The 15,820-nt window shown below is 39.5% G+C and overlaps 1 protein-coding gene across 5 annotated transcripts in view; it reads right to left on the reverse strand.

The window, feature by feature from the left end:
* The window catches only part of ralgps1 (Ral GEF with PH domain and SH3 binding motif 1), a 74,451-nt gene that overhangs the window by 52,175 nt on the left and 6,456 nt on the right, over nucleotides 1-15,820 (reverse strand). For all 5 annotated transcript variants that reach the window (XM_030773971.1, XM_030773999.1, XM_030773989.1 and 2 more), the window contains exons 5-7: nucleotides 12,156-12,245; nucleotides 9,700-9,792; nucleotides 3,912-4,038 (exon numbers count right to left, since the gene is read on the reverse strand). In XM_030773971.1, the coding sequence (XP_030629831.1) occupies nucleotides 3,912-4,038; nucleotides 9,700-9,792; nucleotides 12,156-12,245 (310 nt within the window). The remainder of the gene's footprint in view (nucleotides 1-3,911; nucleotides 4,039-9,699; nucleotides 9,793-12,155; nucleotides 12,246-15,820) is intronic.

Here is a 15,820-nt window from a genome sequence, read left to right on the forward strand (position 1 = left end):
TGCGACATGTGGCTCCAACACATATTTCTGTACATAAAAAAAATGATAATGTTGAACATATTTGTAATATAATGTATCATGTGTAATCAAGTTGATGCAGTAAAAACATGTACAGCCTCACATCCCTGGGTGGTTTGTTCACGAGACTGACAAGTGTTTTCATTATAAACATTCAAGAAGCAACATAACTCTACTGATCTAACCGGGCATGCATATGTGAAGCTATGGAACGACGGGGCTAGTTTTTGATGCAGAGGTTCCCTTCTTCCCTCCTTTTTCTGTAAACGTGTAAGCGAAACGTCTGAACGTATATTCGGGATCCCTTCTCTCGTCTCTCGACTGCGGAGGTGGCGGGGTGGAGGTGTGGGGGTGGGGGTGGGAGCGGAGTAGAGGATGATGGATGAGAGGTGACAGCTTGCAAAACCTCAGGCACGCTAGCCCTTGCTTTCACTCACAGCAGCAAACCCCATTCTGTTCCGCCTGCCGCGGCGGGACCTCCCGTCGGGCTCTTCGGAAAACGAATGTAAGACCAGACCTCACAGGCTACCGTCGTGCCAGTCAGCAAGGCACATGAATAAAAGGCACTCCGGAGAATTCTTCCTCTAGACTAGGAGGATATGGGAGAAAGGGAAGAGACGGAGTCCTCAAATGCTTGAGTGAAAGCCGACACATACAGTACTGATTTCGTGAAGGGGGAAAAAGCGAGCGATTGGAAAAGGCATCTATATGTTTAACTAGGAATGATGGCCAAACCACAGTCTGCTACAAATTGCTCTCTGGTCATACCTGGTTATATGTTTATTTTACTGAGAATTCCACTTTATTTACATATACATCTGAATCTCTACAAACATCCTTCCACATCAGGTCATGTTGATTTTTGTCACAAACAAACCCGAAGCATCTACAACGGTTACTGGTGGTTTCTTACACTATGTCTCCATTTTACAAACAAACAGAACTCGGAGACGCCTTTTTGTTTTTTGGCTTATTTTTCTGGTAGCAACAAAAACAAAGCTTGTTCTTGAATGACACATTAATGTACAGACTTGTTAGCAGCTTTTCACACAAGCAAATATTCCACTTGATATCACAAATTCAAAATCTGTTTCCTGTGGCTGCAATGGACTGACGACCTGTCCATGGGTGTTTCCCTGCCTTTTGCCCAATGGATGCTGGGATAGGCTCCAGCACACACCCCCCCTCACCCCCCCCCCAATAGGATAAGCGGCTTAGATAATGAGTGAGAGAGTGAATGTTTCCTGTGGATTCAGTCACCAACATATTTAAAGCATAGCCTTAACTTAATAATCAAATGAATAAGACATGATTTAAGTAACCTGATCTTAATAATCACTTCATCACACGTAGGGGGTGGTGATTTAAACAAACTGTTCAAATCCATTTTTTTTCCATGAATCAGACATAATTCAATCTCCGCTTAATCATCAGTTTTATCGCATGAAATGGAGGGTGTGGTGGAGGCAAAATATCCGGCGTGAATCACCAGGACTAAAACTGGGCATCTTCAGCTCCTCTTTGAATGCACCCTTTCAGGAAGAACAAAGCTACAGGGACTGCGCCCTCAGGCTTCCTGTCCCAAGGCAGCGCTGAAGAGATCTGTGGAGCAGCTGGATTTAGTGGTGATCATCCTTCAGACCCAAGGCTGAGACAAAGATTGACTAGCTGCTTAGGAAAGAGATGACTATAGCACAGGGAGGCATCTGTCTCTGCTCATGTCAGCTGGTCCCAACAGCCGTTACTTCAGAGGAAACAAATGTCTCAGTAAATAATGTCATGCTGGAGCTCTTTCCAGCATTTATAAGAATATTGGTCAGAAAGGTTTTTTTTCTTTTTTTTTTTTTCTTTGTTTTATGTGGTTTGCGTGAACAGTAGCTCTGGGCAGGGTGCTCTAACATTGTATGAATAAGAGACGGGGTGGGTGGCCGCAGCAAAAGTCTTTCACTTGAATGTGGCGGGAAATGATTACAGGGTTTTAGGGATCCGACCGTTTCGACCGAGATTTGTTTTTAAGCAATGACACACACGCGCCAAAAAAAGAGAAAGAACTGGTCATAAAATGTCCTCACCAAACTGGGATCCAACACTTGAACTTTTTTGATCACATATATCATATCAAGTTTGTATTCAGCTGAGTTATTCGGATCATTTCTCCACTCCCGTCTGCCACTTACTCTTTAATAATCTCAGCAGGTCCAGACTTCAGTCAGGCATTCCTACACACACTGTTTCAAGACAAAGAGATACTGTACTCTCTGTGTGTGTCTACAAGGTGACCTCTCTCTCTTAAACAGTCGTGTTTTAACAAAAAAGGAGACCGTTAGGTCTCCCTTTCAAGATGACTCAAGTCATCCGTCTGTAGCACAGAAGTGCTTTGAACCTCAGAAAATTTGAACCAGTATCAAGTGAGCATTAAAAGTACATCAACACAATTACTGACGGTTTCTTTTCTTTTCTTCTTCTGTGTGCCTCTAGCTCTGTATGTCTCATCAGTAAGCACAAAAACCACAACTGTGAGTTGAGAGGTGATGATGAAATGTCATTCAGTTTCACTTAGGTTGGATATCAATTTGGGTCACACTGTTCATTCCTATAAATGTCCACATTTAAGATGCTTAAGTTATTGTCACTTTAAAAAGAAAAAAAAAAAAAAAGATGATATCATTCATTTTTATGCCAAGCCGCCTCTACTCCCACAGCACATTTTACTGCCCCCTGCTGGTGAAGGAGAAAACTGAAGATGCGTGGAGGGTATATAAAAGAGTTCTGAAGTGTAGGTATACCTACGTGACAAGTCTCTTGTCCAAAGGTACACCCATTTACAAAACGTGAGAGGGCTCACTGATGCTACACTCTAATCTATGAGTGTGTCGAGTCATATGATCCGTCAAATCAGCTTGAAAAACTTGCCTGGAAGTTTGAAAGGGATTATCATTAAATGAATTACTTCACTGCTAAAAGGCATGTGTAGAGAAATGCTCAGGAGGCAGCCAAAATCCCAAATGAAAAGGAACTTTTACAACTTGCAGTGCAGACAGACAAATCATTTCTGTTACAGACTGAATGGGTCAGAAAACACAAATCAGTCACATCCGTATGATTACTGGATTTCAAAATTGCTTGTCCTGTTTCTGCACCCCTTTTGTCATCTCCTTTTTGTAAGTGACAATAATTGACCGAGCCAAAGCATTGCCTTGTCCGAGAAGAATGATAGGAAAAAAAGAAGAAGAAAAACCATGACTCCGTCGAGACGTCCTCCCAGAAAGTTCAAATTTCCAAAAAGTTCAGCTAATTTAAAGCAGATGTATGTAGTCACTGAGAGATCAAGGGAAGCAAAGAGGATATTAATCTGGAGGCCATTTAATAATTTATTTAGAAATAAAAGAATCAGGAGCTAAATACTTTGGATCAAACTTAGGAAGCTGGTTTAACTGATGAAATGTGAATGAGTTTTACACTACTTATCACTACCGAGGAGAGTCGTGACTGACAATGCAGCAATTAAATTTAAAAACAAAAAAAGTTCTAACTGAGATCCATCTACTAGAATTCCCTGTCTGTTATGTGTGAACAGCTTTTCATTCTGTGTACAGCTCAGTTTTCAGTGGAAATGTTTTTACATCAGCTGAAAGATGAACTTAATGTCAACGTTCTGGTCCGAAGCTAACACGCAAAACAGATCTTGCTACCAACAGTCTCAGGACACTGCCAGATCTGTCGGTTGAGCAAAAACACTCTTAAGCGCTTGAATAGAACCGACAGAGAACACAAATATGCCGAACACCTCAAACTAAGCATGTCAAATCAACAAGACAACTGCCATAACATATTGACATTGGCATATTGGTGGTTCCCTCTGAGCAGACATGAGGAACTTTAGTGAAACTCACCCAGGTAAGGAACACACGGGGCCATCTTTAGTGACCTGATGTACTCTCTCATGCGGGTGTAGTTCTCCTCCTTGGAGGTCAGGAAGTCTAGCTTCTCAAGGGTAGCCTTGTCCTTTCGACTGATCAGCTGTGAAACAGCAGCAGAAGAGAAAATCGTTTAGTGACTTGATGAGTCTCGTTAGCCGGAGTCACGACAGAGTATGACTGAGTCAGAATCAAGGCAGAGTGCGGCGTCTTTATGTGAGAATACAATAAGTATAACAGCTATGTTTGTGTCACTGCTTCAAGTTTTTGTTCTGACAATTCTGAATCATTTTGAACTGTGTAAATAAAAACAGTTCAGAGGTACAGGTTGCTTTTAAGACTAAAAATAAAATAAAATAAAATAAAATAAAATAAAATAAAATAAAATAAAATAAAATAAAGCTAGGGGCAGAAAATTATCATTCAAATTTGCTTTAATCTGCAAACCAGGAACACATTATGTGATGGTAATCTTGTTCAATTTTTATATGAAACAGTGGTTCTAATAATTTTCACTTGATAAGAGAGCTAGCTTGGTAAGTTTATTTTTTTTTTTTTTCTGGACACAGTAGTTTTTTTTTTCCAGAATGTATGTGGTGTAAACTGTAGACACCCAGCAGACAAACACGTACATACTGCTGATGCAAGGTATACTTCTCATTTATGAGATTAATGTAAAGAGACATGAGGCAGACACTAAGTCTGGAAATCCTTTATGAGTTTAATAAATTCATCCTCCATAGCAGTATAAAAACATATGTGCTACTGAATAAAAACAACTTGGTTAGGCTCTGTGATTCGCTGACGCTGCCTTTGAGAGACATTCCTGTTGGCTTAGAAGAGCCATTAAATAACAAATTCCTTCACACTCTGTTTCATCGTATCGAACATAGTACAGAGTTTCCGAAAATGGGACTATTAAAACAGCTCAAAAATGACTTTTACGGGAATATGCAGTTATCATCTCAGTTTTTTTCTTCATATTTCCACCTCTTTCAGAAAGAGCGTTTATATCCAAACAATGCTAACGGGAGCCATAAAATACATTGTTCAGCTGTCTCTTAAGATCTTTAAATGGACTCGTGAGGATGGGTCGTTTTCCGTCTTTTCACTCTGGCATGATGATGCATTTCAGAGGTCTTACATAAAGTAACAATCTGTCATTAGCAAGATGAATTGTAAATGGACATAAAAACCTGGACAAGTTTTTCACACTTAAGACATTTATTTCAGTAAGCCAAGACGTCAGTCAAGAACTAGTCTTCATTTTTCTTGAAGACTTGACCTAGACGAAGATGCTGACAGACCTTTGATGAAAAAGGAATGGTCATACTCCATTAGTACAGAGGACTTCTGTCAGCTGGATTTCGACACCCTGAGTGATTGATGGATAAACTCGCTGTTTAATGCAACATCTTTTTTGTTTTCCAGGCCTGCAGAACATCTTTGGGGAACTAGGCCTGACATAGACCAAAACTCCTCTTCTGCTCCCTATTTCAACTTACGTGTCGACTTACTGAAGACAACATAGACTAAAGCCTCAACCCGAGAAACTCTCCAGATCTAGCTCCAGAAGTCTGATCTAAATGCCTATGAATCTCCCAATGGGAGACTTAATGGATAATGGGAGCTAATCAGTACACGTCATGGGCAAAAAGCTCTGTTTTGTTTGAAAGCAGCTGACAGGAACTGTGTGGAGGAGAAGGCAGCTCATGTGAGGTACCAACGATCAGCGAGCACTCTCATTATGATAAAAATCTGAAATGGTATTTCTAGGGAAACCTCAGATGTTTCATCTATCATGTACATTTCAAACTCTACAAATAACAAATTTTGATTGAAATAAATAGCGCAAACAAACACTTCAAAAATTCACATTCTTTGAGGGATAAGACGGAATGAGAGAGAGAGAGAGAGAGAGAGAGAGAGAGAGAGAGAGAGGGAGACAAAAGAAAGAGAGAGAGTGAAGGGGGGGGGGCGCTCGAAGACAGACTGAGCTCATGTGACAGCCATTGCTTACTCAGCAACTTGGGCCTTTCCATAGTCTGTCTGAGACGAACAGCGCCAGAACAAAGCAAGGTGTTCCATCACCTCCATTAATCACACCCGCCCACAAACCACTCTGTCTGTCTGCCTCCACTCAGCACAGTGCCCTTAGGAAACGGCACAGTGGAAAAAATTCCCGTTAACAGCAATCTACTCCATCAGCCTTTTCCCAAACACCACACGTTCAGCTGAGAGAGATCAACTCAACCATCTTTATTTCATTTAACAACGGTGTATGATTGACTCTTATTATACCGTAGTATAGATTTGCAAAAGCCAATGACATTCCCCCTCTATATTCATTCCAGAGAGTAAAGACTCCCATAGTTAGGTAACTATGAAGATGTGTGTGGAGGAGGGTTTGCGGGTGCATTGGAGAACAAGTTTCCACTGGACGTGGTTCAAGGTCTGTCATGGTGGTTCATGGCCTTGCAGCTGTGTGTGAGATGAGTAGTGTCTGCCTGCCTGCCTGCCTGTCTGTCTTTCTGCTTGTATGTGAAGCCGATGAAGTCACCCGAAGTGTGAATTTAGATTGATGCATGAGAAATAGGAGGAGAAGACAGGATAAAAGTTTGGTTAGTTTTGGCGCCCGGGGGAAGAAAGCTAAGAGAACATGCTGATAGAAAGACAGACAGCTCCTCTGCTTCTGTGCATGTGTGTTCTCTAATTCTACCACTGGTTTTTATTTCTCCCCCCTCCATTTTTTTGTCTAAACTTTCCTTTTCGGACTTTTCAGCAAGCACATGGTTCGGGGTCCCCTTACTCCTAATTTACTAGGTGCCCATGGGGAAATCAAAGCTAATCGGTGAATAAGTGGAAGCAGGGCCTTGAAGTCATACTGTTTGGAAATGGACTGGAACAAATGACACACACAATTACTTACTCCAGTCACTGGTATAACCACAGAAACATAAACTATATTATTACTGTACAACTGTTACAAATAAGCCACACTTTCTGTGAACTGCCGGGAATTACCACATAGGCAGGAGAAGTACACCAATTGCTGAATTATAAAAACAACTGATTATCACTCAAACTGTAAGAGAAGACTTCAATAGATGCCATGAAAAACAAAGTATATGTGGATAGGAATAACACAAAAATACCTAAAGTCATAGCCTTACACTTAAACTGACAACATTTAACAAACAGCCGGGTGGGTTTTCTCTTCTCTCTTCTCTGTTCCACTTTTTGAAGATTGATGATAAAGGCAGGGTGAAAAGCCAGCATTTCTTAGACTGCCTGTGTTTCATGGTGCCTTGTAAGGCTTTTGAGTGAGACGCTATTCTACGGTGAGAAGGCTGAACATAAACAGGCTCTTTCTGAGGAAAAACAACAGGCAGATCAAGGCTGTTTCGCTGGAAGAGTGCTATGAAAGTGTTTTAAGTGTTTACACTCACGTGCGGCTCCTCTGTCATGCCTAATCCTTAAAGTGACAACAACAATAACATCTCCTGTCATACAGGTATAGAAAAGTTAAGTTAAGTTAAGTTTCAGTGATTGCACACACACACTGTGAACAGTGAATTTGTCCTCTGCATTTAACCCATCCAACACACCAGTAGTGAACACACACCAGACGCAGGAGCAGTGGGCAGCCTCCTTGGTGAGCGCCCGGGGATAAGTGCCTTGCTCAAGGGCACACAGCCGTGGATATTGGGCCTGGGAATCGAACCGGCAACCCTCCAGTCACAAGCCCGGTTCTCTACCCTTTACACCACGGCTGCTCTACAACTACTATCCCTTAACTGAGTATGAAAAATGCTCTTGGAGACTGTCTGATCTTTGAGAAAAATTGAAGCCACTTTAGAGCAGAGTCAAATGTTGAGTCTGCAGAAGATCTGGCGTGTATAAGGATTTATTGTTGATGTATGTTGTTAATGTGAGTCTCTGATAAGACATCTGATAGTTGCAATATCAAAATACTGTGACTGAGTGCATGGCTGACAGTGGTTAAGGAGTTGATGTGTATGCTGACACAGTACCCTTTCTTGGTGGGGCTGTTATGATACTTTGTATTAATTGTATTCATATTGCATTTGTATAGGACATTTACTACATCCCCTTATACTGATTCACTTGACTGTGTGATAAAATACTCTTCGGACTATCTAAGATAAATGCCTTGAAAGCAAAAAGACACGTGGTTGTAGACTGTAACAAATACTTAAACCTCAAATACTTAAAACCAAATGGTCTCACTTTTTCCATCTTTTCCCAATTTTTTGGAGTGTCGTGGCAAAATGTGGAATTGTAAGTCTGGCAGCCTTACATAACCCCAAATCACAGAGGACCTGGGTAAAAACGATCCCAAAACCCAAAGCTCTCTGATTGAATTTAGCAGTAAACAGGAGCCTAGCCAGACCAGAGAGCTCCACTTCCCTTTTGTGTGTCTCTGTTCACTACCTAAGGAAAAATGATATGCAGAGGCTGTCAACTTCTCAAAGGGCCCTGTCTAACACTTTTCTGATTAATAACACACTTCTAGAAGTGACTACCAGATATCAAGAGGGAATGTGTGTGAGGAAAACAAAGTAAATAAGCAGCAATCTTTTTTCCCCTTGAAGATGGGCATGAGGTGAGACTTTAGGAATCTGTTTACGTTATGACAGATGATAAAGTTTCCATTGTGAAATCTACTTACATTATGACAGATGATAAAGTTTCCGTTGTGGAATCTACTTACATTATGACAGATGATAAGGTTTCAACTGAGAAATCTATTTACCTTATGACAGGTGACGAGATAAATCTATGATAAGGTTTTCCATGCTATAAAAAAGTGAATATCACATATTGTATATTAAAACTAATATTATATCATTATATGCATTACACCATGTTTGGAACATGATGGAATGCAGGAAGAAAGAAAGTTCAAAAAAGTGTCAATCCAACCCTCCTCCTGTAATAGAACACAGCATGTGGTTTGGAAATATATAAAATGCTATAATGGAAACTGAGGTAAGCAGTGAACGAAACACACAGTCAGCAAAAACAGCTTCAATTCAGAACCGCACTCATAATGGATTCCGTAAAAGCCTTCCCGATTCATTAAGAATGTCACAAGCAACCAAAAGGAACAAGCAAAAGTTCAAAGTAATAATGTATAGCATACACAAATGTTATACTTGACACGAATTATGTGGAAGTGCTAAATATGAAATTGCCCTCTTTTCTTTCTAAAGAAGCCACAAGTTCTTGGAGCACCAAACCGTAGTGATGTAAGTGAGTTATTAATAGATTTAAAGGCTAGTGAAGTACAGAAAAAAAAAGGATCCAGTGGCAATTCTTTCAAAATGTTCCAAGCCAGGCAAATTATGCACATGTTAAAGAGATGTGGGGAGCTAGGGTGCTACTCGCTCTAACCCCATTCATTCACAAAGCCAAATCTGTCTCATCATCTCAGATCAAAGATCAAACTTTAAGCCAAGACAGTAATAGCTCTCTGAAGATATAATGCTGCGCTGGCAATTTAATGAAATAGCAACAATCCGGCTAATCTTTGAGGATTTGCATCCTGTCACGTGTCGGGAGATTTTCGAGAGGGAAAAAGCATCACGTGATAGGAGGTCATCTGTTGCGCCAAGATAACAAATTTGAATGAATGCGTAGAATAAATCTTTTTGTTGTTGCTGTTTGTTGATGTAAAACCTTTCACATGTTAAAATTTATAATAAACCATACAACCACATAAAGGCCATGCAGTTCTTACCGCCCAGGTCTTGCTGAGTCTGAAGATGGGAGCACTCTGTAGGGCCGACACCACAGACACAAGAGAATGCAAGTTGTTCAGCTCAAGCAGTTTCTGTATGGGCATCAAAGAGGATTAATCAAGCATTTACAAACCGTCGGTCAACATGAGACAAGAGCTCTGCATTCTCGAGAACCGTTTGGCGACTGCTGATAGGTATTTACTTAAAGAGTAGAGTTGTAACAAGCCACCTCCCTGGTTCTGGAGAAACATGTCTCAGATGTTACAATAAGGGATAACACATTGTATATGCCATTTTAACATTTCATCACAATTTCTTCATTTTAGTGGAGGTGAAAGTGCTTCCAAAATTAAGGTGCTAACCAAGAGGGAGGCATATCCCAAACTCAGAACAGCTTAAGAGCCTGATTTCTTTTAAACAACCCTGAGTTTACAGTCAACAAATTTATATTCCTGCTTCTATCACAGACCGTGTGAGGAGAGTCATTTAATCAGTCTCAAAAAAAAGTGGAGCAGGAGATACTGTTTTCATTGTGGTCAGTCTCATGAATAGTCCTGGCAAGCCTTTACCATATTGTCTTGTCCTCCTAGCTTCATTTGTTTGTTTCAATCCCATTTCCTGGCGAAATGATGTCATTTTTTTTGCCACGCTGCACTTTTCCACTTTTTCTGGCTGACCTCTACATAGCACTGATTCGGCAGTCCCTTCTGGACACGCGCCATAGAAGGAGGTTTTTTTTTTTTTTTCTCTCTCTCTCTCTGTCTCTCTTTTTGCTTTTTGTTATTCGACCAGCTGCTTTAGCCATCAACCGCGTAGCCATTAGCCTGCCTACACGTTCTAACGCATGTGTGACAGTGGCACACAAGGAAAAGCAGAGAACAGCTGCACACGTGAGGCTGGGCAGGTGGGTGAGAGAGACTGTGTCACAGAGGAATCGTTTAACTCTGCCTTTTCCTGTGTTAAGGTACATTCTGTACGGGCTGATTGAAATCACATAAGTCCCGGCCGATTTATGGGCCAGAACACATTACATGCCCCCATTCAAAATGGAGACAAAGAAATAGCAATGGCTCCTAAGACCTTTTGGATAGTTCAATGTGTGTAAGTAGCCTACATGTAGCCTACAACGGTTCAGTGTGAAAAAAGCAACAGGGATTCCAGAAAAGAAAAAAAAAAAAAAAGGTTCTAGAAATGAAAACGAAGAAACAGCGCCATGTTTAAAGGAAATTCTGGGCAGAACATTAAATACCAAGGGCTTTTTAACAAGGGTTTTTCTCTAAAACCTCAACCACTATTAAACAAACTTACATCTGGTCAAACTAAGGTATAATCGTTTTAAAGTATGAAAATCAATGACAATTCAAAAACTGCAAATTCTACCTTAATGGTAAATTAAAAATCAGAATAAGCTGTTCACAATTTATGACTTAGTCACTGATAAAATTAAATAAACAAAAATTATGATATTGGTTCTTCTAGTCTGTTTCCAACATTTCCAACATAATATTTAGTGTCTGTACTAAATCACAATTTAACAACATTCAGAATGACAGCTGGAAATTCTAATAAACTGAGTGAAATGATGCGAAAAAGCTAATGAGAATAACACTTGTAAGTGATGGCACTTTGCGATGAGAGAATAAACTGTTGCAGCCTTTTTCATAAGCACTTCTAGTGCTGGTGTGTTTGACTGTGGTGTTGACGTTTTAAAGAAAAAAAAAAGTTCTTCTGAAAAGAATACCCTTATTTATTTATTTTTTCTTTTGAGAACATTATGGACAAAGAACCAGACAAAATCTTTGAAGTAAGACCTACACTCACAAACCATTATGCAAGACAACAGCAATTAGGGCCAATTACAAATAGACCCTTTTCATGGGTTTCCCACCAAATATATAGGAATGTTGCCCTTCTTACCTCTGAGGAGACATACGAACTTATGTGAAGTTGAAAGGTAGATTTTATTTTTCTTTTCTTTTTCATCTTGACACAAGAGTACAAGTTTCACTCAGCAAAACAGGTGAATTGGTATGCTATGATCTGTATTTACAAATCAAACAGGGACGCCTGCCAGCCCCTGCTCGACTCCAAATTGCATTCCACATTTGTTTTGGAATGTACCTGTGGATCAGAAGCTTCTTGCGCACACATACGTTCTATACAGCAAGGATAAGTAGGGTTTTCCCACCTCACAGTACCAGGTGGGGTAACGCAATTACAGCTCATTTAACACAAAGACATAAACAACAGACTGAATTGGGTCACACACACTGCGTAACTTTTATAAGAGGAACATGGATCGAACCCAGGGGAGCCATGGAAATAGTTAGATGCCGGTGTGCTAATGAGAGGGAACTAGAGCCAGGCAACACAGTCAGTCCTATATTTGGGCAGTGAAATGACCACAGTATAGCAAAAGAAAACAACTCCCGAGAGTGAAGAATGGACAGCTTACCTTTGCTATTTTCACAAAATGACTCAAGATTTCTGCTCTGATCTTCAAGGTTTGAACGGTCAGAATCTCTCTCACCACCCAGAAGCTGACCTGAAAATGTCAAAAAGAAAAACATGCATTAGTGGTCAAAATAAAATCTCAAAAAAAAAAAAAGTGTAAAAGAACACTTCAGCAGCCATAACTTGTGCAGTTAGCCAGAATCTGGAGATGATTTGCACTGGGATGTAAATACTAAGCATCTAAAATTAAATCGGGTATTAATTCCAAAAACGTATGCTGTCAGTTGTCTCTTGCAAATGGTATTTCCCATATATACAGTAGCTCTGTGCAACTCATATGAATTTGCAACTCACATGGCATATTTACAAGACAGCAATTAACACTGGCTCATCCACAGTTTACTCTTTGGCAGCAAAGCTGAGAGTTATCTGATTCTTTAACTTAATAAATAAAAACTAATGTTCACAAATGTGACAGGAAACAATTTCAGCTTAAATGTTTATCTTTCTGGATAGCATGGGGTTCAAAAATGACTTTTACTTTATCTTTGGGTATGTAAGCACTGTAGACAGCTTAACTCACCGAAAAAAAATGAGGTCAAACATATGTCAAACAATGAGTCACGTTTCTTTGTTTAAAACAATGTCTAGCTCTCAATATTCTCCAAGAATTTATAATTCTGTGATCCAGCATTGTGTGAGGTTATTTCTTTATAGAGGCATACAAACCAAGTGATGTCACTGGGTCTCTCTTATTGCAATCAAATAAGCAGACAATTTTGTTAGCTTTTCCACATTAAATTCCCTCAGGATCATTATAATCAAAATTTGCCTGCACAGACTCAGGAAAACAGAATTGGGTTTGGCAAGAGTAGGACAGTACGTTACGCTGGACACAGCCGGAGCTGTGGAGGATAAAAAAAAAAGAAATAAATAAAACATCACTCAGAGGACAACAACCCTGACTCTCCTTACATTTTATGTCTATTAAATATTCATGTTTAATGTTTAATGCACCTTTTTGAAACTATGAAAGCATAACACCGATGGACTTTCCAAAGACAAAACACACACACACACACACACAAACAACATGTGACTGCTATATTTATAAGGCACTGAGACTTGTGAGGGAGTCTTTGTCCATGTATTTCCCCATGGATTACTTTGTGGTTAGAATATCGATTTATGTCATACACCTGAACTAAGACATAAGCCTCAGTAGGAACTAATTGGTTCAGGACAGTGGGTTCTGATTATGGCCGTTGGTTCAAGAAATAGAATTCAGTGCAATCATTCATACATGGACAAGCCAATAACGAAAGGAACCATGTAGGAAATGTAAGCAGGTCATGGGTAAACATCACACAGTCATTTAGATGAATAGAAGCTTTGATGAGGATTTGAGTGGCCTGACGCATATGAGTGAGAACATCTGTAATTTCAACACTGTACCTCTTCAAATTAACGAGGTCATAAATAAATAGCCTCCTTCATTTTTAAATTGTACGCCAACAAAATGTCAAATTAAATCTCTATCATAAATAAATGTAACTATAAAATGTTGACTTTTTTCCCCCCCTCCAGCTCCTGTAAAGCAAAACTTTCAAATACACTTTAACTCCATTGAGGAGAACCCTAACCAAAACGGCTGAAATGAGCACAAATAAAGAGCTATCAGACAAAATTGCTCTGACTGGAACATGCCAAATGTAACTCAAAATTTTCTAAAGAATATTCCCATGAAGGATTCTGCGACATTTAAGTCGAAGACACTAAATTGCTTGTAAATAAGGATCGTATTCATTCAGAATGCACAATGTTCTCAGTCTGCCATTTGTTAGCATATTTTCCAGTGAGAAAGCAGAGGACAAACACCGTCTTGTGCAGTTACAACAACAGTGCGGCACTGGAGAGACAGGCGGGCCATTAGTGGTGGGCCTGAGAGTCTCATGACCTACAGTAATACACCCCTTATTTTAAAAATGTCAGATGAGACAGAGATGGATTTACAATATGAAACAGAAGCACTTTCATGAAGAGGAGGTACTCACTGCGGACTGTGTATTGAAACATGCGTATATATTCTGGTTATAGAGATGTATTTTTGTACTGGTCTTGTGACAAACAGGCTAGAATTAAAACACTGATTCAACACTGACTAAACATTAGTTAATGTTATGGCAGGGCCATACTGGCCAGTGCCTCCAATTCTGACCTTTACGACACTTTTTTTTTTTCAGTAACATTATGACATAACCTATTTAAATATCACTCTGATAGTGAAATCTGATGACGTGATTCAAAAGTGGCCTATATTCTACAACTTACACATTATTTACTTGTTTAAAGTGCCTGTTGATGAAGTATAGCAATGACAAATAACCTAAAACACAACTGACAAGCACATTCAGTGCAGATATAAACATACGAAACTGCCACACAGTGTTCCAAACCGTCAGAAAATGACGAAAATGTGAAATAAATGTGAAATGTGGATTCTATTAGACCAGTAGGTTCTGCAGCACTAAATTGAGGGGTTGAAGCTTTTTTGACAACGACAAAAATGTACTGAAAAACGGCTGCTTCCTTTATTTAAACATAAGGATTTCAGCCAAAATGCTCAGTCAATCAACGTCAGCCGTATAGCTATTAGCAGTAAGGTAAAATAAAGTTCCCAGACCTCTAGAAAACACACACACAGCGGAAAATGTCAAATATCTGGCAGACAACTGACATCCGTTTACACACATTAAGGGCTTCCTTTAAATGTGTTTGCAATATGTAAATTTTCCTTGATGGAAAACCAAATAAATCACATTACTGCAGAATGGCTTTGTAGTGCCATATGACTCGAATAAATTACATCTGGACAGATTGAAGAATGGCACAAGTTAAGATGTATAGATGCGGCATACACTGAAGAGTGTCTATGACACAAAGTTGAGTATAAGAAACTACGTTTGTGAAAGTACAATTTTATTCTGATTTCCTTTAACAATATTTTCCTACTTCAGTTCTTTTAAAGAGGTTCAAATGGAATATGCAGTTTGCATGCTTTGTACATTTACATTTGTATGAAATACCAGGATTCAACATCATTTAAAGTTTATGTGGTAAGAATATGTGTGAAAAAGCTTCTAACAGTTTGCTTCATGTGTAATCTGTGTTAGGGAAAAGAAAAAAGTTCCACTGGGTACAGTTTCGTTTTCCATTGGCCATTCCAGTCAAAGCAGATGTCCAATTTTCCTGTATGACAGCAATGTGATTTTTCCTCTCTCAATAAAACACAACATTAAGCTGATGGTTAATTTCACTGCTATAAAATATACCCCAAGCTGAACAAAATTACAGAGCTATTGATGAAACAAAAACTAGCCAAATTCGCATAGCCAAAAAGATTTAAATGGTACCAGACTTCATGCAGGCTAGGGGCCAGTGGTGTAGACAGAGTAGAATATTATCTGAAATATAATTTAGGAATCTTATTAAAACCTTTGCAAATTGGTACCTACACTCTTGAAAACATGCTCCATATCAGCATTGTGTTGCCAAGGCTTACAGTTGTATGCAAAAGGCTATGGTTGAGAAAAATTAGCCTAAAAGTATGTTAGCTATCAGCAATTCAAATTGATACTGTCCAAATGATGCGCGGTGTCATCTCAT

Source organism: Chanos chanos, chromosome 1 (genome assembly GCF_902362185.1).
Source record: "Chanos chanos chromosome 1, fChaCha1.1, whole genome shotgun sequence".
Lineage (NCBI taxonomy): Eukaryota > Metazoa > Chordata > Actinopteri > Gonorynchiformes > Chanidae > Chanos > Chanos chanos.